This window comes from Prionailurus viverrinus, chromosome X, assembly GCF_022837055.1.
Source record: "Prionailurus viverrinus isolate Anna chromosome X, UM_Priviv_1.0, whole genome shotgun sequence".
Taxonomy (NCBI): Eukaryota; Metazoa; Chordata; class Mammalia; order Carnivora; family Felidae; genus Prionailurus; species Prionailurus viverrinus.
The window spans coordinates 43,311,131-43,336,686 of record NC_062579.1 but is presented as its reverse complement, the minus strand read 5'-3'; the positions used below and the strand labels follow the sequence as shown (position 1 = coordinate 43,336,686).

Genomic DNA, 25,556 nt, shown 5'->3' with positions numbered 1-25,556 from the left:
CTGTTTCCATATCTTGGCTATTGTAAATAATGCTAGTTTAAACATAGGGGTGCATGTATCCCTTCGAATTAGTGTTTTTGCATTCTTTGGATAACTACCTAGTAGCGCAATTGCTGAATTGTAGGGTAGTTCTATTTTTAACTTTCTGAGGAACCTCCATACTATTTTCCAAAGTGACTGCACCAATTTCCATTCCCACCAGCAGTGAAAATGGGTTCCTTTTTTTCTACATCCTCACCAGCACCTTTTGTTTCTTGTGGCTTTGATTTTAGCCATTCTGACAGGTGTGAGGTGATAGCTCAATGTAGTTTTGATTTGCATTTCCCTGATGGTGAGTGATGATGAACATCCTGTGTTTTTTTGCCATCTCTATACTTTCTTTGGAAAAATAATCTGTTCGTGTCTTCTGCCCATTTTTTGGTTGGATTACATGTTTTTTGGGTGTTGAGTTGTAGAAGTAAGTTGTTTGTATATTTTGGATAGTAACGTTTTATCGGACACGTCATTTGCAAATACTTTCTCACGTGCTGTAGGCTACTTTTTAATTTTGTTGTTTTCCTTTACTGTGCAGAAGATTTTTATTTTGATGTAGTCCCAATAGTATATTTTTGCTTTTGTTTCCCTTGCCTTAGGAGACATATCTAGAAAATGTTACTATGGCTGATGTCATAAAGGTTACAGCCTGTGTTCTCTTCTAGGGCTTTTATAGATACAGATCTCACATTTAGGTCTTTGACCCATTTTGAATTTATTTTTGTGTATGGTGTAAGAAAGTGGTCCAGTTTCATTCTTTTACATCTTGTCCATTTTTCCTTACAGCATTTGTTGAAGAGACCATCTTATTCCTATTGTATATTCTTTCCTGCTTTGACAAAATGAGTTGACCATATAGTTGTGTCTATTTCTGGGTTTTCTTTTCTGTTCCATTGATCTGTGTGTCTGGTTTTTTTTTTTTTTGCCAGTAGCATACAGTTTTCGATAACTGCAGCTTTATATTATAACTTGAAGTCTGAAAATGTGATGCCTCCCGCTTTGTTTTTTTTTTTTTTTCAAGGTTTCTTTGGCTATTGGGGGTCTTTTGTGTTTCCATACAAATTTTAGGATTGTTTGTTGTGGTTCTGTAAAAATTCCTGCTGGTATTTTGATAGGATTGCATTAAGTGTGTAGGTTGCTTTGGGAAGTATAGACATTTTAACAATATTTGTTCTTCCAATCCATGAGCACGGAATGTCTTTCCATCCATTTCTTTGTGTTCTCTTCAATTTCTTTCATCAGTGTTTTAGAGTACCGCTGTGGTTCAGTTTATTCCTAGAGTATGTTATTTTTGGTGCATGGGATTGTTCTTAATTTCTCTTTCTCTTCATTATTGGTGTATAGAAATGCACCAGATTTCTGTATGTTGATTTTGTGTCCTGTGACTTTACTGAATATGTATATCCGTTCTAGCATTTTTTAGTGGAGTCTTTAGGGTTTTCTATATATAGTATTATGTCATCTAGAAATAGGGAAAATTTCACTTCTTCCTTACTTTTGGATGTCTTTTATTTATTTTTCTTTTCTGATTCCTGTGGCTAGGACTTCGAGTGATGTGATGAATAAAAGTGATAAGAGTGGGCATCCTTGTCTTATTCTTGATCTTAAAAGAAAAGCTCTCAGTTTTCCCCATTCAGGATGATGTGAGCTTTGTTTTTCATATGTGGCCTTTATTATGTTTAGGTATATTTCCTCTAAACCTACTTTGTTGGTTTTTTTTTTTTATCATGAATAGATACTGTTCTTTGTCGTACTTTTTCTGCATCTTCTTGAAATTATCTTATGATTCTTATCCTTTCTCTTACTGATTTGATATATCACACTGATCGATTTGCAAATATTGAACCACCCTTACAACCCGGGAATAAATCCTACTTGATCATGGTGAATGTTTTTTTAATATACTGTTGAATTTGGTTTGCTAGGAGTTTATTGAGGGCTTTTGCATCTGTGTTCATCAGGGATAGTGACCTGTAGTTCTCTCGTTCAGTGGTGTCTTTATCTGGTATTGGTATCAGGGTAATGCTGGCCTCATAAAAAGAATTTAGAAGTTTTCTTTCCCTTTATATTTTTTGGAATAGTTTGAGATGAATAGGAATTAAGTCTTCTTTGATTTAATGTTTGGTAGAATTCGCCTGTGAAGCCATCCAGTCCTGGACTTCTGTTTGCTGGGAGTTTATTGATTACTGACTCCGTTTCTTTGCTGGTTATCAGTCTGTTCAAATTTTCTATTTCCTCCTGTTTCATTTTGGTAGTTTATATGTTTCTAAGTATTTGTCCGTTTCTTCTGGGTTGTCCAGTTTGTTAGCATATGGTTTTTCATAACATTCTCATGATTTTTTGTATTTCTGTGGTGTTGGTTGTTATTTCTCCTTTCTCATTGGTGATTTTATTTTTGTCCTTTCTCTTTACTGAGGATTAAAGAACCAGCTGCAGTTATCATTCATCTGTTCTGTTGTGGTTTTTTTTAGTTCTAGATCATTTCTACTCTAATCTTTATTATTTCCTTCCTTCTGCTGGCTTTAGGTTTTGGTTGTTTTTCCAGCTCTTTTTGGTGTAGGTTGTTTGAGATTTCTTGCTTGTTGAGGTAGGCCTATATTGCTAAATATTTCCCTCTTAGAACTGTCTTTGCTGCATCCCAGAGATTTTGGACCATTGTGTTTTTCATTGGTTTCCATGTACTTTTCAAATTTCTTCTTTGATTTCATGGTTGACCCATTTGTTGTTTAGTAGCATGTTGTTTAACCTCCACGTATTTGTGGTCTTTCCAGATTTTTAAAAAATGTTTACTTATTTTGAGACAGCACATGCAAGTGAGGGAGGGATAGACAGAATCCCAATCAGGCTCCGTGCTGTCAGCACAGATGTGGGGGCTCCATCTCAAAAGCCCTGAGATCATGACCTGAGCTGAAATCAAGAGTTGGACACTTAAACCAACTAACCCACTCAGGCGCCCCTCAGATTTTTTCTTGTGGTTGACTTATGTTGTCATAGCATTGTGGTCAGAAAAGATGCATGGTATGACTTCAATCTTCTTAAATTTGTTGAAGCTAGTTTTCTGGACTAATGTGTGATCTTTTCTGTAGACTGTTCCATGTATAATTGAAAAGAATGTGTATGTGTTATTTTGCTATTTTGTTTCAGGATGGAATGTTTTGAATATATCTGTTAAATCCATGTGGTCCAGTGTGTCATTCAAAGTCCTTGTTACCTTGTTGATTCCCTGTTTAGATGATCAGTCCATTAATGTAAGTGGGTGTGTTAAAGTCCCCTACTATTATTGTATTACTATCAATTAGTTCCTTTATGTTTGTTATCAACTATATTGTGTATTTGGGTGCTCCTTTGTGAGTGCATATTCACAATTGTTACAGTTTTTTGTTGGATTGTCCCTTTTATTATTATATAGTGTCCTCCTTTGTCTCAGTCTTTGTTTTAAAGCCTATTTTGTCCAGTATAAGTGTTGCTATTCTGACTTTCTTTTGACAACCATTTGCATGATAGATGATTCTCCAGCCCCTCGAATTCCACTTGCAGGTGTCTTTAGGTCTAACATGAGTCTCTTTTAGGCAGGATGGGTCTTGCTTTTTTATCCATATTGTCACTGTGTGTCTTTTGATTGCAGTGTTTAGTCCATTTACATTCAAAGTAATTATTGATAGATATGTAATGCCATTTTGTTACTTGTTTTGTGGTTGTTTCTGAAATTTTCTGATCCTTTCTTATCTTTCATGGTTTGCTATTTTCTTTAGTGATCTATTTGGATTTCTTTCTCTTTATTCTTTGAATATTTTTAGTGGTTTTTGATAGATGGTTACCATGATGTTCGTATATAACTTCTTTTGCATATAGCAGTCTATATTAGTTGGTTGTGGTTTAAGTTTGAACCCATTCTTCTGTCCCCATGTTTTAGGTATTTGTTGTTACATTTTATATCCTTTTTTGTGAGTTCCTTGATATTGTCACTTTTTTTAATTAAAAATTTTTTAATGTTTGTTTTTTGAGAGAGAGGGAGACACAGAATCTGATGCAGGCTCCAGGCTCTGAGCTCTCATTGCAAAGCCTAATGCAGGGCTTGAACTCACAAACCACAAGATCATGACCTGAGCCAAAGTCAGACACTTAACTGACTGAGCCACCCAGGCACCCCAATATTGTCACTTTTGATCTCTCCTTTCTACTCAGAGTCCTCTTTACTATTTCTTACAGGGCTGCTTTAGTGTTTGTGAACTCCTTTAGTTTTTGTCTGGGAAACTCTTTATCTCTACTTTTGTTCTGAATTATAACCTTGCTGAATAAACTATTCCTGGCCACAGATTTTTTTCCCATTCAACACTTTGAATATTTCATGCCATGCCCTTCTGGCTTACCAAGTTTCTGCTGAAAAATCTGCTTGCCTTCTGGGTTTTCCCTCATAGGTTACCAACTTTTTTTGTCTTGCTGCTTTTTGATTCTTCTCTTTATCACTATATTTTGCATATTTATTTATTTTTTTCTTCCTGCTTTTCAGTTTTTTCTTTATCATTGTATTTTGCAAAATTAATCACAGTGTCTTTGTGTTCATCTGCTTTTGTTGATTCTGTTGGGGGTTCTCTGTGCCTCATGAATCTGCATATCTGTTTCCTTCCCCAGATTAGGGAAGTTTCCAGCTATTATTTCTTCAAATTTTGTACCCCCCTTTCTCTCTCTTCTGGGTCTCCTTGTAGTAATGAATGCTATGTTTTGTGGACTCAGTGAGTTCGATGGGTCTGTTTTCATGTGCATATTTCCCAGCTCGCATGCGCTAGCTGGGAGAGGGGAAGAGGGAAAGAGAATCTTAAGCAAACTCTTGCTCAGCGAGGAGCCCAATGCAGGGCTCGATCCTATGAGCCTGGGATCATGACCTGAGCTGAAATCAAGAGTTGAACACTCAGCTGACTGAGCCACATTAGGTGCCCACAGCCCCTCTGGTTTTTAAACCCAAACGTTATGGGAATTAATCTCCTCTTCTGAGTTTCCTCGTGCGAGTGCCTGTTTCCCTACCCTCTCTGCACCCTACTCCCTCCCTTCTGTGGGCAGCCTCCCTCGGCCTTTCTGACCTTCCTAACCTCTCAGATGCAGCTGCTTCTCTATATTTAGTTGTGGAGTTTGTTCTGCTGGTCTTCGAATTGCTCTTCAGTTTATTGACTTGGATGTGGATGATATCTAATTGTAAACGTGGGAGTAGATGATTTCAGGGCCGTCCTACTCTGCCATCTTTTAGGCTCCTTTGTACAGTGGTATTTTTATTTAAGTAATCTCTACATCCAGTGTGGGGCTTGAACTCACAACCCCGAGATCAAGAGTTGCATGCACTTCCAACCAAGCCAGCCAACCAAGCACCCCTGTACAATGGTATTTTAGAGAATAGCTTTTATGTTATATCACAATAAAAGTTCCAAATTGCAATAAGCATAAATTATACACAATTTTCAGATTCTAATGCACCAAACCTAAAATTAATAAAACCAACTTTTGGGGCACCTGGATGGCTCAGTTGGTTAAGCATCTGGCTTCAGCTTGGGTCGTGATCTCTCAGTTTGTGGGTTCCAGCCCCGTGTTGAGCTCCGTACTGACAGCTCAGAGCCTGGAACCTGCTTCAGATTCTGTCTCTCCCTCTCTCTGCCCCTCCCCCACTCGTGCTCTGTCTCTCAAAGATCAAGAAACCTTAAAATTTTTTAATTAAAAAAAATAAAGGCAACTTTCTGGAAAGTTTTTTTTTTTAATTTTTTAAATGTTTATTTACTTTTGAGATAGAGACAGAGTGTGAGTTCGTGGAACTCGAACTCATGGACTGCGAGATTATGACCTGAGCTGAAGTCGGACACTTAACCGACTGAGCCACTCAGGTGCCCCTGGAAACTTTTTTCCCCTATATTCTGCAACAGGGAAGAAATTAATTTGGTGGACTATTAAGAAAACAGTGAAGACAGTTCCATATATAAAAACCCATAAGATATGCTTACAAATTGTACTGAGTTTAACTAAACGTAGGGAAAATGCTTAAGGAAGAAAGGCATAACTTAACCAAATAAGGAGTTACACAGTAGCTAGTTATTATGGGGGAGGGGAGAACACTAATAAAATAAGCACAAACCTTTGGCCCATTTAAATTTGGAGAGGGACGCCTGGGTGGCTCAGTAGGTTGAAGCATCCAACTCTTGATTTTGGCTCAGGTCATGATCTCACAGTTAGATTGAGCCCCGCTTTGGGCTCCATGTTGATAATGTTTAGGATAATCTCACTCTCTTTCTGCCCCTCTCCCCTACTCGCTGACTCTCTAAAATAAAAAAATAATAAAGTATTAATAAATTCGGAGAAAGAGGACCAAACCAAAAATTAGAACCTCGAATTTAGTCAAATACACCAAATTTTGACTCAAAGAAACTATAAAATAATTTACTAGGAAGGATATATGAACAAAATTAGACTCTGTCAAAGAATTGCTTCACCTAACAATCTGGATATATTTTTTTTCTAACAATGTCTTTTACATATTTAACAAAGATGACTCCCATTTCCACAGGGTTTCTTAGAACATTACAAAAAAACCTTGGTGATGTGTTTTATTAACGTTTGTCTAAAGCTGATTATTAGATCTAAGAGCACACATATCCCCACCAAAAAAGAAAAAGATTACACCTCACATTCATATGCAAAAATCTTATATGCTAGAAAATGTATTTCTCCAGTGGGAATTTATGATATTTAATTTGAGTTTATTAGCAAGCCATGAAATTCAAACAAGGTATTCACCTTGACAGCATTGGTTGGGGCAGGGAGGGTGCACCACTCATATTGTAGTCTGTGTGAATGGTGCCCCTGTGTCATGCAGTACCTAGTCTTAGAAGGTAGCCCTGTTTTAAGACAGTTCATATGCTCTCACTGGAAAATGTCAGTATTAGCTACTTAGAAGGGCTTCAAGGAGAGGAGCATGTTAGTACAGTTTTGTTTTGTTTTTCTTTTTCTATTTCAGATTTAGGAAGTTATGGAAACTTAAAGTGTAACAAGCACCATGGGTAGCTATTTCTTGTGACTTCAGAACAAGGAACCAGGTAAGTGACAACTCAACATGGTCTTACTGCTTTCCTCTGTGTCTACAGATGGGGAACAGGATGGAACAGCTCCAAGTATGGATGCTTCTACCCAGGGCTTATTAGAAGGCATTGGGCTTGATGGTGATACATTGGCTCCCATGGAGACAGATGAACCTACTGCTTCAGAGTCTAAGGGCAAATCTAAAATCACACCTGCTATGGCTGCCAGAATCAAGCAAATCAAGCCTTTATTGTCAGGTGAGTGATTTTTTTCTTTCTACTCCCTTTTCTGGGTTTCAGAGCTTTAACCAGTTCTCAGACAAATTCAGTTGATATGGCTGCGTTGTTTCCTTTAAGGAACTTTTCAACTTTGGTGACTTATTTTCAGGTGTACTTAATACAATATCTGCTATGTGATAGGCTTTGTACTAAGTGCTAGGGATACAGGCATAAGAGACTCGCTTCTTGAAAGCTATGTCTACCCCTCCTTGTCTTTAATTCTTTCCTACCTATTCATCAACTACTGCAAATGGCTTCTACTCCTGCCATTCCACTGAAATGTCTCATTAGTAACCTATTGCTAAGTCCATTGGATACTCTTCAGCTCCTTTCTCACTTTTTTGCAGGATGATAGTTGGCCCACCACCTCAAAATACTCTTTTCTTGGCTTCTTTGGTATGAAACTGTCCTGTTTTCCTGTTACTTGTGTGGCTACTCCACCCAGTCTCCTTTTCCTTTCTCTGTCCCTTAAACATAGCTGGCAAGTGACATGGTTGATTCATGTTTTAATAATGTAAATTTGGCAGCTCTGTGGAGACCACATTAACATGATACAAGACTGCATTAAAGATGTGCACGGATCTTTGTCTTCTTTTGCCTCTTAATGTCAGTGTTTAAGGAACCTATTTTGTATGTTCCTCAATATTTACCTCTTTCTGACACCTTAATGTAGAGGAAAGTGAAGACATAACTCCTGGGAATCTGGAGCTGTGCCCCAAAACAAGCAGAAAATGGACTTTGGTTATTCTGTTTATTATTTTTAACTCCCTTGAATTTTACATTCTGTTCTAATTTGTTTACTTCTACTCGTTTTAATTTGAAAATCTACCACCACAAACCCCATATTGAAGGTAAATTGACCAAGAAGGTGCTCATGGTTTACCTCTACTTTCTTTGCTAGACCTTTTGGACAACTCTGACCTTAGAAAAATCTGGGGTTTATTTGTGGGCCCGGCCCATGCTTTTAATGTCTATTTATCTGTGGCTACTGGCCTTTTATCTTCTTTTCTTATCCTTGCTAACAACCTTTGAGCCACTTTGCTGTTTGTTCACCTGAAGGTGAAACAAAGTGCAGTCTTAGGTTTGAATGCATTGGTTTTTCAGAGTCTGGGTATACCCAGCATCCAGCCAAGCAGTGCAAGTATCTGTACCGCTTAATATTAGGAAATCCTAATTCGGATGGATTAAGAAGAAGAAAGGCATATTCCTTTTTTCTTAGGCTGTTTAACTCAGCTTACTAAGTTTCGGGTATGATATGTACTGCCAGCTCTAGTAGAGCCTATTTTTCACAGTGCATTGTTGTACACAAGAGATTTTACTTTGACTCAGATCTAACCTTTCTTAACTCTGGATCGTGATGAAATGTTTGTTTTAGAAATTCTATAGCAGTATTTTCATTTATGATTTTGAGTAATATTGTAGAACAAAAATACAGAGAAATGGTTTAAGAAAAGCAAAGAAACACCCAAATAGAATATGTTTGGCCATGTTTCATTTCCCTTTTTCTATTTTCAAACATGAGTTTGGATTCTACTCTTTGGTTCAACAACGTATACCAAAAAGCATCCTACAAGGATGAAAATTTGAAATACTTACAATCTACCTAACACCTTAAGAAAGGCATTTATAAAATTGTTAAGCTTTTCATAGCAATCTTTTTTCCTTTGGGGATCATACATTTAATGTTGTGATCAGACAATATATAGTATATCTGATGTTCTTTCCTTGTCCAAATTGTTAACGGTTTTGCTATGTTTAAAGTTCTGCAGGCATTTTAAGTGATTCCATAACCCAGTAGATGTATTCATTTACTTAACTGGTTCATATTGCTGTTGCTTTTTCTACAAAGACGGTTTCCATTAATATGTACTTTAACAATGTGTTTATCTTGTCTTTCACATATATAATGAGTGCCAACATATTTCTCTGTTGCCTTCAAAAGAGGCATTTATTCTCTGGAACTTCCTTTTTGGATTGTCAGATGTAGAAACAAATCCAGGTGTTTGTGTGGGAGGAAGTGGTCGATCATAAAAATATATCGTCAGTAATGTCAGTTATAATGAAACCATTCTGAGAGTACTCTCATGCCTTATTTTGACTTTTGGGTTCCAGCTTCCTCCAGATTAGGCCGAGCACTTGCTGAACTATTTGGACTCCTTGTTAAACTTTGCGTGGGGTCTCCTGTCCGCCAGAGAAGGAGCCATCATGCTGCCAGCACCACCACAGCACCGACACCTGCTGCTCGATCCACAGCTTCAGCCCTCACTAAGCTCCTCACAAAGGGCTTATCTTGGCAACCTCCACCATATACACCTACTCCCCGCTTCAGGTGAGATTCTGCTTGAGATACAGAATCAAATTCATTGCTTTTCTACTTAAATGGAGAGTGAACCACTGAACTAGAGGACTTGAAAGGTCCCCTGTTAACTATAGATGCGTAGCCTACATGCAGTTTAATGTACTGTCTTGGTTTTTCTTAGTCTAGAATATAGAGATTTTTCAAGTATTTATAATCAAACTATATTTCAGTAACCTTGTATTTTTTCCTAGGTGTAAAAATCATCACCTTTTTTGCTTTAGAAATTTTAACAACCAGACTAGCCACCCACCTGAATTCCAGTCAGTCTCTCAGTCACTTCAGTACAATGTTAAATTGTACTCTAGGCTTCTACATGAATTTTCCTACTGCTTCTGTGAATGCTTCAGAGAAGTCTAAAATTTTTTTCCCCTCTTTCAGGCTGACATTCTTCATCTGTTCCGTTGGTTTTACATCTCCAATGCTGTTTGATGAGAGGAAATATCCTTACCATCTCATGCTGCAGAAATTTCTCTGCTCTGGAGGCCACAATGCTCTTTTTGAGTAAGAATCGAGTTGTTTCACAGAGAAGCATTTTTTGGAGTTTGGTCTTTCTGTGTGCCTTAGCACACAACTTTCTACATCACCTGTCCTGTGACCATGAGATACATAGAGACAGCCATTAGTTACACCCTTTTACATTCTGGGAACTAGACATATTTGTCTGTCTTCTTGGAGGTTGGGATTCACCCTGTCTTAGAGGTGTTCATAAGGGTCTCTGCTTTTTCTCATTTGGTTTTTAGTGCTTGGTACATATTTTTCTAATAGACTTGTCTTTTTCTATTGTTTCTCTGACTGATAATTTTTCTCCTTCTCTTAGTCTGAAGATTCTAAGCTGAATTTCACTTTTTTATCGAAGTATAGTTGACATATAGTTTTCTGTTTGTTTCAGGTGTACAACATTATGATTTGACGGTTTTGTGCATTATGCAGTTTTCATCCCAATAAGTGTAGTTACCATCTGTCACCATACAAAGTTATTATAATGTTATTAGCTTCATTCCCTATGCCGCAGTTTTCATTTCTGTGAAGTGCTTGTGTTTTATAACTAAGTTTGTACTTCTTTTTTTTTTTTTTTTTAATTTTTTTTTTCAAACGTTTTATTTATTTTTGGGACAGAGAGAGACGGAGCATGAGCGGGGGAGGGTCAGAGAGAGAGGGAGACACAGAATTGGAAACAGGCTCCAGGCTCTGAGCCATCAGCCCAGAGCCTGACGCGGGGCTCGAACTCACGGACCGCGAGATCGTGACCTGGCTGAAGTCGGACACTTAACCGACTGCGCCACCCAGGCGCCCCGTCTAAGTTTGTACTTCTTAATCCCCTTCACCTATTTTACCCATTCCCCTACTCCCTTCCCTTCTGGTAACCACTTTTGTTTTTTTGTTTGTTCAGTTTGGCTTTGAAAAGTAAAGCTAAAAGTGGTAATCATTTTGCAGTCTGTATGTGTATCAAATCATCACATTGTATACCTTGAACTTACATATGTTATATGTCAGTAATACCCCAATAAATCTGGAGTAAACCCTCCTCCCCAAAAAGATAAAGCTAATAAATATTGGATAGATTAGCAGCTGTAGCTCTAAGAGGAGGGACGTGTAGTGCCAGTGTAGATACTGGGAACCTTCTGAATGCACCCCCCCCCGCCATCTACAATACTAATATTCTCTGTATATACTTTTTCTTTTTTGAATTTAGAACTTTCAACTGGGCTCTGTCCATGGGAGGCAAAGTTCCTGTTGCTGAGGGATTAGAACATTCAGATTTACCTGATGGCACAGGAGAATTCCTAGATGCCTGGCTAATGCTAGTGGAGAAGATGGTGAATCCCACCACGGTGCTTGAATCTCCACATTCACTGCCTGCCAAATTGCCTGGAGGCGTCCAGAACTTTCCACAATTCAGTGCCCTCCGCTTCCTTGTGGTAACTCAGAAAGTAAGTATTGAGCATTCTGAAACCAAGACAAATTTCTCATGCTGATTAGGTAGCTCTCCTTCTTTTTGGTCCTTAATGAAATAACTTGATTGTTGGAGAACCATTGGATCCTACTCCCAGATAAGGGCTGCCTTACAGAAGAGGGGGATAGAGACCATTGGAGAATATGCTGTGGTGTAAATATTTGAACTGTAAACTTGAGATTGGTTCTTTAGATTGGGTTCAATGCTTCTTCTGTGTGCTTCTTCATGCCCCTCAGGATCAAGGATTTTGTTGTTGGCACTGACCTTTTGTGGAGAGACTTTCCCGTAAGTCCTTGACTTACTCCTCCAGTAGCTTTGAATTGAGATAGAATGATCACGCAGCTTTTCAAATGATTTCTAGGCAGCCTTTACTTGCATCAAGAACCTTTGGAACCGGAAACCCCTGAAGGTATATGGTGGGCGAATGGCTGAGTCCATGCTGGCCATCCTATGCCACATTCTCCGAGGAGAACCTGTGATTCGAGAGAGACTAAGCAAAGAGAAGGAGGGGTCTCGAGGAGAAGAGGACACAGGGCAAGAAGAAGGTGGCTCTCGCCGGGAACCTCAAGTCAACCAGCAGCAACTGCAACAGGTAGGGTCCTAGCCTCCCACTCCAGGGCCTAGGCTTTGCACCTGATAGAGTATACTGCTTGTGGGTTTTCTAAGTTTACATGCCACTGAGTGCCTGGTCCTCTTAGATAGGAGATACGTTTAAATTTGTTCCCTCTTAGCATTTCTTTTTTCTCCTGAGAAAGCTGGAGTGTAATTTTCATGCTCCTAACAGGTAAAAGATTTGTGTCCTCCCAAGCATGTTGTTAAGTATTAAAACTTTTTTACAGTATTCTCAATAGGCTGTGGCTGCCATGTTCTTTGGACACAAACTGTTCTCAGCTACTTTCTCATTAATCTGTAGAGGGAAAGGGTAGGGGTATCGTGACCCAAATTTATTCTCCAACAGAGCTCTCTGAAACCTTATCTACAAAACTTTTGTTTGTTGTCTTTAAGTAAATATATAAACCACATTTTGAAAATTGGAGGCTAGAAGCAGACTGAGGAGGCTCTACAATCCTGACAATTCAGTATCACAGAGCATTTAGCATATTCCTCTGGGAATTTATGTGTGTATGTGTGCTCTCTTTATGTCTAGAGTCCTTTTTAAATACAAATATGTCTTTTAAATATACATATATAACTATTAAATGCTCACTTTAAGAAAATTTGGAAATATAACAAAATATTTTTAAAGGCATTCATAATGTCAGCAGAAAAGATGGGTTTTCATCACTTGATTTTATGTCCAATTAACATCATACAGTATGTAGAATTGTACTGCTGTCATTAAGAAAATGGGTGATTTTTTAGCTTCCTGTCATTCTTTTATTACTGGATGTTAATCCTCTTATTTGATGTTGTAAATCAGTGGTGTATAGTTTCTTTTTGTACATATCTTTCTGTACATCTCATGATTATTTCCTAGTAATAAAATATCTGGGTCAGTTTCTCAGGCTCTTGTTCTGTTGCCAGTTTGTTTTCCAGAAGAGTGGGGATCCATTTTTGCTTCTGTGTATGAATCTCAATCTGTGAATTAGAGTGATCCTGTTCATGGTGATAAACATCTAGCCCCGTTTTCTTAGAGGATAGAATTGAGAATCACCTTGGCTCCCTGCCCCAATGTGTAGCTCTGATGTTTGAATGCTGTGGAAGCACCAAATGGAAAGGATTGTTTATTTACTTAACTGCCTTAGCTTATTACTGTTCTCAGTTCATATGAAGTTAGAAAACCTTGTTTTCATCTTGGAACGGTTTCTACCTTTTAAAAATGTATTTGAATTTCTCTTTTATTGTGGTTCTGAGATCCTGCATTCTTTTTGTAGCTCATGGACATGGGCTTCACAAGGGAACATGCCATGGAGGCCCTCTTGAACACCAGCACCATGGAGCAGGCCACAGAGTACCTTCTAACCCACCCTCCCCCAATCATGGGAGGAGTTGTTCGAGTAAGTTGGCTTAGCAGTTGTAATTTTCTAGGGCATTGGTTTGGCTGCTGCTATCTTTTTTATTCTGTTGTGTTTCCATCATTGGTCTTCCCTTCTATAAACTACTTGTCATTTTCAGACTTCTGCATGCCAGTATTTTTGTTTTGTGATAACACTGTTCTAGAATGTAATAAGCAGAAGCTTCCTATCTCCCAGCCATGCAAATTACTGGACTTTTTTTGCAGAAGAACTCTTAGTATCCACAGTCAGGAAGCAATAGAAGAAATGCTTTTCTGAAATGCAGACTAGGTAGTCACATTGAAGTCCCCTTCCTATGCTTAATTTCATTGTGATTTCCCCTCTTTGTTTTTGTAGCAACCAGGTAAGCCTAGGATTTGAACTTAGAGAGCAGCATTCAGGGCACCTTCTCTTTTTCTCTAAAGCTTGAGCACAGGATGTCTGATTTCTTGTGAGTTGTTATGTGTTTTGTTGCTGGATTTTCTGTTGCTTCTCTGTAGGATCTGAGTATGTCGGAAGAGGACCAGATGATGAGAGCAATTGCCATGTCTCTAGGACAGGATATCCCAATGGATCAAAGAGCGGAATCACCTGAGGTAACTAGGACATAGGACATCCAAAAGGGTCTGACAACATTAATCTTTACTGTTTTTATGGACATTCTGCTACTACTGCAATGTAATTGGTGGAATTAATGTCTAAAGAAAAGTCATGAGAGTATTCATTCATCCCAACCTTGCCATCACTGATCTACATTGTACTGACCTGAAGCTAAGTGAGGCAGATGAAATGTTAACCTTTATTGTCAAATAAGAGACCCAAAATATACCTGGTAATTAGGCCAATCTTGGCTTGTCTGTTCTTAAATAACAATTGCTTCAGTTTACTTAGACTGGCAGAGAATGCAGGACCATTTCTCCAGGTGATTTTCTTGGGAGGGTGTGATACAGGATGCTGCAAATAAATTTGCAATACTTTGGGAGTTAGAAGTGTCTTTCTCTGCTTTTCCTGTCTTGCCTTAGCCTTTGTGGCTGCCCTCATGAATAATTGCCACACCTAAGAACATATCTCCTGCTTGAGGAGAAAGGTAGTAGGTATTCAGTATGGTAGGGCCAGTACATTTTTAGAGTATTCTCTGTCTTCGCCTCTCCCATATGCTATCATTCTTCCTTCCCCGCCTCCAGGAAGTTGCTTGTCGGAAGGAGGAGGAGGAACGGAAAGCTCGGGAAAAGCAGGAGGAGGAAGAAGCTAAATGTCTAGAGAAGTTCCAGGATGCTGATCCACTGGAACAAGATGAGCTCCACACTTTCACAGATACCATGTTGCCAGGCTGCTTTCACCTTCTTGATGAGCTGCCGGACACAGTATACCGGGTGTGTGATCTGATCATGACCGCAATCAAACGTAATGGAGCTGACTATCGAGACATGATTCTGAAGCAAGTAGTCAATCAGGTGAGCTCTCCAGGAGCCAGAAGAAAGGATTGTGTGAAGTGGTTTTTCTGCCATCCATCAAAATCTGATTTATTATTATTTTTTTAAATAAAACTGTTGGCTTGGGGCTTGGAGGGTTTTGTTTTGTTTTTGCATTTTGCCTGATATGGATATATTCTCTTTGAATTCTTTAGATCTGGTAATCTTGCTCTTTCTTGAGTGTTCCCTGCAAAAAGTGAATAAACTACTTAACAAAAAATACCTTTTCAAGGAAAAAACAAAGCTTTCTTTTTCTAGGCATCTCCTCTGAAATTCATCCAAAACGTTCCAAATGTGTCTTACTCTTGAGCCAAGTTAGTCCCCTTGGACTATCCATGAATAAATGTTTTATTTTCCCTCTCCTATGCAACTTTGCAAGTCCCCATCCTGATTAATAGTTGTGACCTGATATTTGTCTTCTTTTAAAGTGTTTTTCTTTATTATGAAATTAACGTGTACTAGTTACATGAAAAGGATAAGAAATAACCCTGAATCCCCACACAAAAAGATAGTTAATATTTTAGTCCTATTTACCTTTTTTTTTAACTGTTCATGTTTTTAAATCATTGGAATCTTCTTTTGTATATTTTTTTAAGTCAAGAGAGCAGAGGAAGAAATCAAAAAGTGATTCATGTGGGGTGCCTGGGTGGCTCAGTCAGTTAGGCATCTGATTTCAACTCAGGTCATGATCTCATGGTGTGTGGGTTCAAGCCCCGTGTCGGGCTCTGTGCTGACAGCTCAGAGCCTGTAGCCTGCTTCAGATTCTGTGTCTCCCTCTCTCTCTGTCCCTCCCCGCCTCATGTTCTGTCTCTCTCTGTCTCTGAAAAATGAATAAACCTTAAAAAAAATTTTTTAAGTGATATATGTAAACATAATAATTTAGTGTGTGGAGATAGCACAAAAGTAAAAGGAGAACTGGGTAAACCTTTTTTTCTCAAGATAGGATCTAGGTTTAGTTATCTTTTATATTAAGAGCTTATAGAAATGGTTTTAAGAAAACTAAAACCTAGAAAACAATTATGTCAAATTTATAAGAAATTGAACATGCAGACTAAATACCAACATTTCTAACATTCTGGTTTATTTTTGTTTTTAATGGTAATTCTGTGGCAATTGTAGTAAAAGATTGTTGATGGAAATGTATGTTGGAGAACCTTTGGGGTTGACTTACATGCACTAGAAATTAAAAATGTTTTTAATTTTTTTTGTTTATTTTTGAGAGAGGGACTATGCCTGAGTGGGGAAGGACAGAGAGGGAGGGAGACACAGAATCCAAAGCAGGCTCCAGGCTTCAGGCTCCACGCTGTCAATGCAAAGCCCAACACGGGACTCGAATTCAGTGAACCATGAGATCAGGACCTGAGCTGAAGTCAGATGCTTAACCAACTGAGTCACCCAGGCACCCCTAGATTTTTTTTTAATGTTTATTTTTGAGAGAGACAGAGTGCGAGCGGGGAAGGGGCAGAGAGAGAGAGGGAGACAAAGAATCTGAAACAGGCTCCAGGCTCTGAGATATTCACACAGAGCCTGACGCAGGGCTCTAACTCAGGGACCATGAGATCATGACTTGAGCCAAAGTTGGACACTTAGTGAGCCACCCAGGCACCCAGAAATTTTTTAAATATTCATTTCCTTTAAGTTAAAATTGAGGCTTCTTGTAATCTAGCCTAAGAAACTCCTCTTTTTAGAGGCATTCCTTTCGTAGCATGCATCTTTTGATACACTAAATCCCTTTAGTTAATGTTTTATTATTCACTCATCCTTCAGCAAATGTGTTGGGAGTGGAGGGAGTGTTTTATAAGGTTAAGGATGTTTTGACAAACCTTATCATACTCTATCTACAGTTACCTGACTTGGCCACTTCTCTGCTTTTCTAGGTGTGGGAAGCTGCTGATGTGTTGATCAAAGCTGCTCTTCCCCTGACAACGAGTGACACAAAAACTGTGTCAGAGTGGATCAGTCAGATGGCCACCCTGCCCCAAGCCTCCAATTTAGCTACTAGAATCTTGCTTTTAACACTGCTTTTTGAGGTAAGATTTAGATCTTTTGGTTCCTGTAATTCATCATTAAAGAACTATAAAACACCTACCATTTGAGACCTTCAAGAAGGTAGAATTGTAAGACATGATCTCTTCATTTCATGAGCCCACAGTGTCCGATAGGCTCTAAGACATATAATTAAGTACAGTATGCAGTGTTCTGTGCCACATGAATAGTATAAAGAATTTTCTCTGAGTTCAGGAGGAGGGCAAATGTATCACTTCTGGCTAATGAGGGAAGAGCTTCTCAGAACAAGTGTTAATTAATTGAATCATGTCTTAGAGGATTTGGGGGGTGGTAGTTATAAGGTTTTTAGAATGACTATCCCAGTACAGTTGTGGGATAGTTTGGCCTCTCTGAGGAAACCTAACTGGTAGACAAAAGGTGGAGTCAGATGTGGAAATTGGATGATGGGCATCAGATAGAATCTGATTCTTCCTTCATACTTGGTCAATCAACAGATTATTTTAAGCAAGAGAATGGCCAGGACATGTTCTTGTTTCATCCTACATAGGAATTAGGAGACAACTGACTTTGAACAAGTGACTCTTCATTTGTAGGTCAGGCTTAACAGTAAAACCTGAACTTAACAGAGTAAACCCTTTACAAGAACTCAGGAGATTAAGTCCAGTGTATGTGTCAAATTGTGTGTTTACAGTCTTGGGGTTTTCCTTTTTTGATGGAAGTGGTAATTCTTATTATAGCACTTGTGAATAAATAACTTTTGGGAAGGATTGCAAAGTACTGAATGCAGGGTCCCCAATAACATTATAATACAGATGTAAATCACTCATGAATCTCCCCCCCCCTTTTAAAAATCACAAGTAACAGTCTTTAATTTTTTTCTAGTCCTTTTTTATGCATTTAAAATAATTAGGATCAGACCATTTTAAAAAAGAAAATTTTGTATTTTGTTCTCTCAGTATTATGAATATTTTCCATGTCATGTATACATTCCATCTTTTGGATGTCCCCTAGTTTAAGTAATTGCCTATTGGACATTTAAATTACTTCCAGTGCAGCCCCTATAAAGGTGTGTGTAGCACCTGTAGGGGAACTACTAACTAACTGTTGCTATGTTTAATTATTCCATCTTCCTGGAAAGAATATAAAGGTTCTCTGTAAATCAGAAGCTTTTCAATTTCAACATAATTAAGATTATATTTCCTAGATGGTAATCCTTAATGATAATGATATTAATGATCCTAATAACAGCTTCTGTATAAGTACATACTAATGTGCCAGGCAATGCGTTGGGCATTAGAGTGAACGAGTATACACACACACACACACACACACTTCATTTAATCCCCACAATTAACATTCGAAGTAGAAATTATTACTTCCTATGACCCCTGAGGGTCTAAACACTGAAGGCCTAGAGAATTTAAGTAACTCAGATCACACAGCTAGTAGGTGGTAGAGGTGGAATTTTAATTCAGCAGTTCTCTTAGTGTTCAGCTTTGTGTTTTCCTATACTGTGCCAATCCTTAATGGTGAATAGAAGTTGTATTTATTTATTTTTCTTTGGCCAATTAGGAGTTGAAGCTACCTTGTGCCTGGGTCGTTGAATCTAGTGGCATCCTTAATGTCCTAATCAAACTCTTGGAAGTGGTTCAACCCTGCCTACAGGCCGCCAAGGAGCAAAAAGAGGTCCAGACCCCTAAGTGAGTGATCTTGTATCTCACCTGGTTTCATTTCTGTTCCTCTCAGACTTGGGCCCTATAGCTCAGGCCCTAAATCAAGCACTTTTCTAGAGCATGTATGGGGCAAATCTTGTGTACCTTTTGTGGTTTGAAAATAGATGAGGTGCCTCATAAAATCACGTTAAGTTTTCCCATATTGTACAGGTTTTCTGGCTTGCCCAAAGTAAATCATTTCTTTCTTTTTTAGGTGGATCACCCCCGTGTTGCTCCTGATAGATTTCTATGAGAAGACAGCCATCTCTTCAAAAAGGAGAGCCCAAATGACTAAGGTATATAATACATAGTTGACAAAACTGCTTAGCCTCTTGAGGTAAGAATAGACCAGAAGAGAATATGGTAGAGTAGTAAAGAATGAATGGAAAGCTGCCTGATCAAGACCTAAATCTCTTGAGGGATCTCAGTAGCTATATTTTTCTTCTGAATGGCGAGTTAGAATTATTTTTTTATGGAGCTTCTGGGTGAAGGACCCTAGAACTTACCTGGAAGAAAATGTTAAAGGAGTGTGCTATCTCCAGAGGAGAGAGTGGCTTCTATATGAAGGACTGAGTGTGCAGCAATTCCTACAAAAGCCAAGTGCTTTTTATACAAAAATTATATAGGCCACATTATCTCAGTGCCTTCTCAGAAACAGAAATTTGGTTCCTGCACATTTGAACTAATGTTTCCCATTTGTGGAAAACAGTTGGAAACAAAAGAAAAGCAGAGGATTGCAGGACAAGGGTGTAGAGGTCTTCATGCTTACGGAAGGGATCAGGAATGTGAGAATTAATGTATACAAAAAACTTCTCTTGGTTCTCAAAATTCTACTAAATGTTCACAGTATTCTTTCTTTTTCCTGGTTAGCTTTAGTAGTGAACAGTTACTGTTTCTTCTAACAACCAAACTTGTAGAAAATACAAAGAAATTTTTTGTTTTTGTATTTAGTATCTACAGTCCAACAACAACAACTGGCGCTGGTTTGATGACCGCTCTGGGCGTTGGTGTAGTTACAGTGCAAGCAACAACAGCACTATTGATTCTGCCTGGAAATCTGGAGAGACGAGTGTGCGTTTCACTGCAGGCCGAAGAAGATACACTGTCCAGTTCACTACAATGGTGCAGGTACGTGCTCACTCAGTGCTGTAAACTTCTTTGAAAAGAGGGAAGATGCTGAGTATGCCTTTTGGTTTGCTTCTTCCTGAACCAGACGTCCTGACATGTGTTATAAGAAGCGCTATTACCACTACTAAATTCGGTATAGCTGACAGAGAATGGAGTCTTCCTAAAGTCATTAGTTAGACCGTGAGTCTCTTGTTCATGGCAATTTGATACTGTTCCAACCAGAAATGATTTTAAGTGTTAGGGATGGTATATACTCTATTGGAAAGTTTCCAGTTTGTTATAGGGCCTTGTGTATGCTGCTTTACTTTTGGGGACCTTCAGGCTTTCTCTCTGTAGGTGATAAGGATGGGAAAAGTTGCCAGGGTTCCTTCCTATTGCAGCATTTTACCTGGGAGTTGCAGCCCCTCTTATAGTTTCCTTTTTTTTTGTAGAGCTGTTCTTTGTCTTCTTGAATTTCTAGGTTAATGAGGAAACAGGAAATCGGCGCCCTGTGATGCTGACTCTCCTGAGGGTACCACGGCTGAATAAAAACTCAAAAAATAGCAATGGACAGGAACTAGAGAAGACGCTGGAAGAAAGCAAAGAAATGGATATCAAACGTAAAGAAAATAAACCCAGTGGTATGGACCTTCAGTTTTGAATCTTTCAAGGAGTGTTACATAAAGCTTCATGTGCCTTTATGGCTTAAGTTTTGGCCAATTTTATCATGAGTGATTTCTTACCCATCATATTGCTTGGTGACTTAAAGATACACAGTCCCTTTTATCTGGTCCTAAAATTGGTGTTTGGTATATTTTTTAATAGAAACAAACCCAAGTGCTTGACCTAGCTATGCGGGAGAGATATGGAAAGAAATGTCAAATTAAACTTCTGAACTCTTACTTTCTCATTTGTAGATACTCCTTTGGCCCTAGAGAGTACAAATACTGAAAAGGAGACGAGCCTGGAAGAAACAAAAATTGGGGAGATCCTGATCCAGGGCCTGACAGAGGATATGGTGACTGTTTTAATCCGGGCCTGTGTGAGCATGCTAGGAGTCCCTGTAGACCCAGACACTTTGCATGCCACCCTTCGTCTCTGCCTGAGGCTCACCCGAGACCACAAATACGCCATGATGTTTGCAGAGCTAAAGAGTACCCGCATGATCTTGAATTTGACCCAGAGCTCAGGCTTCAATGGGTTTACCCCCCTGGTCACCCTTCTTTTAAGACATATCATTGAGGATCCCTGCACCCTCCGTCATACCATGGAAAAGGTGAGTCTTTTTGATGTCAGAAGCTGGTTTAGCTTTATATCATACCTTTGTTCTCCTTGATCTCAGATACACTTCTGGTTTTTCATAGGGTATATAACGAGGTACACAGACTATATGTTTTGTCCAGCAAACTTTCCCAGCTGTGTGCTCAAGTGCTTGCTTACATATGAAAGATTGTCCCATTGAATGATTTTTTTTTAACTAGAAAATAACATTTTCTGTCCTTAACATTTACTACAGTAATAAATCTTACCTATAAAGTCCTCTTTGGCAGTATAGGTTTTTTGAACCAAAAACTGTTAATGAGGAACTGGGATACCTTTCACCAAGTATATGTCTTAAAGTTGATTCCCTTATAGGAGTATTTCTCATGTATTCACCTGTGAGCACATTTTCCAAACATTGTATTTTGGAGTTGTAAAAGTAGTAAAGTTTTGGGAATATTATAATAGGCCAGACACTTTAATAAGCATTTGCAGATACCCGTTGTGCAGATTGGAAAATTAAGACGTTTATATGTTTATTTTAGGAAACACAAAGCAGTGGAAAAAATGACAAAGTAATTAGAAAAGAGAAAAATGTTTATGGGGCACATGGGTGGCTCAGGTCATGATCTCGCAGTTCATAAGTTCCAGCCCTGCATCAGGCTGCCTGCTGTCAGCACAGAGCCTGCTTCACATCCTCTGTCCCCTTTTCTCTCTTCCCCTTCCCCACTCACGCACATTCTCTCTCAAAAATAAATTTTTAAAAACATGAAAAAAATTTTGTAACATCAACATAAGACCTCAAAGGGGAGAAGTAAGGAGGACAAATGTCTTATTTCCTCCTATTAATTCTTTGTCAACAGTCATCATGTGAATGTTATTGGACTTCCATTTTCCTCTCTTGGGACACTGTTTCCTACATTTATAATTAGTGTTGCAATTTGCATTTTTGTGCATGGTTTTGTCACATTTAAGATTTGTTTTTCTCAGAGATTCCTAGAAATTGGATGAAAACGTATGAGTATTTTTTAACTTGCTTGCCAAAAAGGTGGAACCACTTTATACTTCTGTGTGTATGAGTATACATCTCGCATTCATTCACCCAGCCTATTTGATTTCATCTGACAGGAGCAAAATCAAAAGAAGGAGCACTATTAAAAACAGCATATAGGGGCGCCTGGGTGGCGCAGTCGGTTAAGCGTCCGACTTCAGCCAGGTCACGATCTCGCGGTCCGTGAGTTCGAGCCCCGCGTCGGGCTCTGGGCTGATGGCTCAGAGCCTGGAGCCTGTTTCCGATTCTGTGTCTCCCTCTCTCTCTGCCCCTCCCCCGTTCATGCTCTGTCTCTCTCTGTCTCAAAAATAAATAAACGTTAAAAAAAAAAATTTAAAAAAAAAAAAAAAAAACAGCATATATACTGATCCAGGGCAAGAGACAGCCCAGCAGGGAAGAAACAGCTACATACAGATAGAATTCTGACTTAAAAACAAAATACTTAAAACGTTTAACGTTTATACAACTTAAAAAATGCTAGGAAGGGGCACTGGGGTTGGCTCGCATCTGACTCTTGATTTCCGCTCAGGTCATGATCTTATGGTTTGTGATTTAAAGCCCTGCATTGGGCTCTGTGCTGACTGTGGAGCTTGCTTGGGGTTCTCTCTTTCTCCCTCTCTTTGCCCCTCCCTTGCTCAGTCTCTCTCTCTCAAAATAAATAAAACTTCAATTTTTTTTAAATGCTAAGGGGGCGCCTAGGTGACTAAGTCGGTTAAGCGTCTAACTCTTGATTTCAGCGCAGGTCATGATCTCATGGTTTGTGGGTTTAGGCGCCACGTCAGGCTCTGTGCTAGCAGCTGTGGAGCCTGCTTGGGATTCTGTCTGTCTGTCTCTCTCTCTCTGCCCCTCCCCTGCTCACTCGCTCTCGCAATAAATTAATAAACATTTAAAAAAAATTTAATGCCTGGAAAATACAGGTTCTTGTTGGATAAGAGCTTTCTAAGCCTAATTGTATTTAGGATTATGAGGAGCAAAGGAAGATCAGTGGCAGTTTTAATGTATCAAGTTGGCAAAATGTAAATGCTTGATAATATCCATTGAAGGTATGGGTATGGACAACCAGGCATACTCTTACTTTTTTGGTAGGAGTGGAAATTGGTGCAGCCACATTGGAGGGCAATTTGGTACTGTCAGTTTGAGATATTCTTTGACCTAGAAATTCTATGACTAGGAATTTATTTGATAATTAAAGTCAAGTATGCCAAGGTACATATACAAGAATGTTCACTATAGAAGAAACTGGAGATCTAATGTCCAGCAGAGGACTGGATAACTAAATTACAGCACATTCTTTATAGTGAAATTAGACTTTTCAGTATTTAAAAAATGAGAGTTTAGGATTATAGCTTTACAGGTAAGATATTGGGGTTAATATGTTCAACTAAAGAGATGACTGATTTGGTAAGGAAAGCATTAAGGTTCCAAAAGATGTTTGTGAACATAGTTCACAAAGGAATGATAATGGAAAATACGGTAGTTATTGTCTTTATACCTTCTTGTATTTTCTATTGATTAATGAGTCCTTTTGTGAAGACCAAAAGCATAATGTGTAAGCCCTATAGTTTCAGAGCAAGCCATCTGTAAATAGTTCAGTATTTCCTGTGTCTAAGACTGATGATTGACTTTGAGGCATAAAGAAACGTTTAATTTCGTTCTTAAACACTGAGTGGATATTGGTATTGCATATTTTTAGAGTTTGAACCATTCTGGTTTAAAATTGGGACAGCATTTGGGAAGGCTAGGAGCTGGCACTTACATGTGAGGGCTATAATTTAGATGATCAGTGGTCTAGATACATTTCCCAATTTCTATAAAGCTAACATGCCATCTGTTATAATAATTGATAGTTTTGGGATGTGCTGAATCCTGTAACTTTTTATAAGCCACATATTTTGAATCAGGAAGGAATGGGACTTAAAAGACCCAAGTGCATCTTTTCCCAAAAACCTAAAACTATCATCCAGTGTCTTGAGGCAGAGTTTGGATAGTATTTTAGTCCTTGGTAACTCTTCCTTGAATGCAATTGGAGTTTTAGAAAGTGGTCATTAATCCACATTGCTTCTTCCTTTCTTTACTAGGTGGTTCGCTCAGCAGCTACAAGTGGAGCTGGTAGCACTACCTCTGGTGTTGTATCTGGCAGCCTTGGTTCTCGGGAGATCAATTATATCCTTCGTGTCCTGGGGCCAGCTGCATGCCGCAATCCAGACATTTTCACTGAAGTAGCCAACTGCTGTATCCGCATTGCCCTTCCAGCCCCTCGAGGCTCAGGAACTGGTGAGTTTCTCCCCTTCTCCTGGCCTTTGAGACATTGAAGTCTATGGCCTAGTATAACCCCAGAGATAACTTGGAAAGCTTCCTTAAGCAAGTGTTGGGACATGTGGGCCAGTTCAGAGGTACTTCAATATTTCTTATGTCTATCTGTCTATCTTACTTGCCCTGTGGTAATCCCTGCCAGAGACACCAAGGACTCATTTGGTCTAGTCCTTGCCCTCAAAGAATTTGTCTTAGTGTGACAACAGAGTGTGAATGGTTTACAGATAAAGTGGTAATTGAGGGACAAGTGGACATGTGACTCACATGGTACAGTAGGAAGTACACTGTATCATCAGTGTGTTCTTGCCCAAAATGTTTGGCCCATATTTAATTATGAGGAAGCAATTAAATGCAAATTTTGAGACATTCTGTAAGACAGCTCACCTGCACTCTACAAAAATATTAATGTCATAAAGGGAAAAAAATGCAAGGTTCTCCTAGATGATGAAACTAGAAAGAACTACCAACCATGATGGGACTCTGGACCCAGGTAAAGAGATTTGGAAAAATTTGAATACTGTATATTAGATGATTATATCTGTGATTTTAAATGCCTTGGGTGTTAATGATGGTATTATGGTTATGTAGAAAAATATCTTTGATCTTAGCATCTAGATGAAAAGCATATGGGTGCTTTACTAACCTTTCAACTTTTCTGTAGGGTTGTGGAGGGAGAGTTGTGTTTTGTTTTGTTTTTTAATAAAATGTTGGGAAGGGAACTAATTATTTTTGGAAGCCCCCAGATATGTGCCTGACCTCCTGTGCTGGGCATGTCTCCTGTATGATCTCATTTAATCCTCAAATTTTAGGAATGAAAAAAGAATAATTTTAGGAGTGAGAAAATTAAGGTTTGTTGAAGTAATCTGGCCAGTGATCCTGTAAACAGAACTGGATTTCAAAACCAAGTCTCCCCCAACTGCAAAGCCTATACTCTTTTTACTATTTGGTACTGCTGTAATA

At 38.7% G+C, this 25,556-nt stretch overlaps 1 protein-coding gene across 16 annotated transcripts in view; it reads left to right on the top strand.

Moving 5' to 3' along the window:
- HUWE1 (HECT, UBA and WWE domain containing E3 ubiquitin protein ligase 1) overlaps nucleotides 1-25,556 on the top strand; it is a 166,495-nt gene that overhangs the window by 102,950 nt on the left and 37,989 nt on the right. For all 16 annotated transcript variants that reach the window (XM_047843222.1, XM_047843221.1, XM_047843236.1 and 13 more), the window contains 15 exons: nucleotides 7,155-7,346; nucleotides 9,480-9,696; nucleotides 10,105-10,227; nucleotides 11,420-11,657; nucleotides 12,042-12,272; nucleotides 13,555-13,677; nucleotides 14,175-14,270; nucleotides 14,859-15,128; nucleotides 17,024-17,176; nucleotides 18,726-18,853; nucleotides 19,080-19,161; nucleotides 19,817-19,993; nucleotides 20,454-20,613; nucleotides 20,890-21,248; nucleotides 24,362-24,557. In XM_047843222.1, the coding sequence (XP_047699178.1) occupies nucleotides 7,155-7,346; nucleotides 9,480-9,696; nucleotides 10,105-10,227; nucleotides 11,420-11,657; nucleotides 12,042-12,272; nucleotides 13,555-13,677; nucleotides 14,175-14,270; nucleotides 14,859-15,128; nucleotides 17,024-17,176; nucleotides 18,726-18,853; nucleotides 19,080-19,161; nucleotides 19,817-19,993; nucleotides 20,454-20,613; nucleotides 20,890-21,248; nucleotides 24,362-24,557 (2,745 nt within the window). The remainder of the gene's footprint in view (nucleotides 1-7,154; nucleotides 7,347-9,479; nucleotides 9,697-10,104; nucleotides 10,228-11,419; nucleotides 11,658-12,041; nucleotides 12,273-13,554; nucleotides 13,678-14,174; nucleotides 14,271-14,858; nucleotides 15,129-17,023; nucleotides 17,177-18,725; nucleotides 18,854-19,079; nucleotides 19,162-19,816; nucleotides 19,994-20,453; nucleotides 20,614-20,889; nucleotides 21,249-24,361; nucleotides 24,558-25,556) is intronic.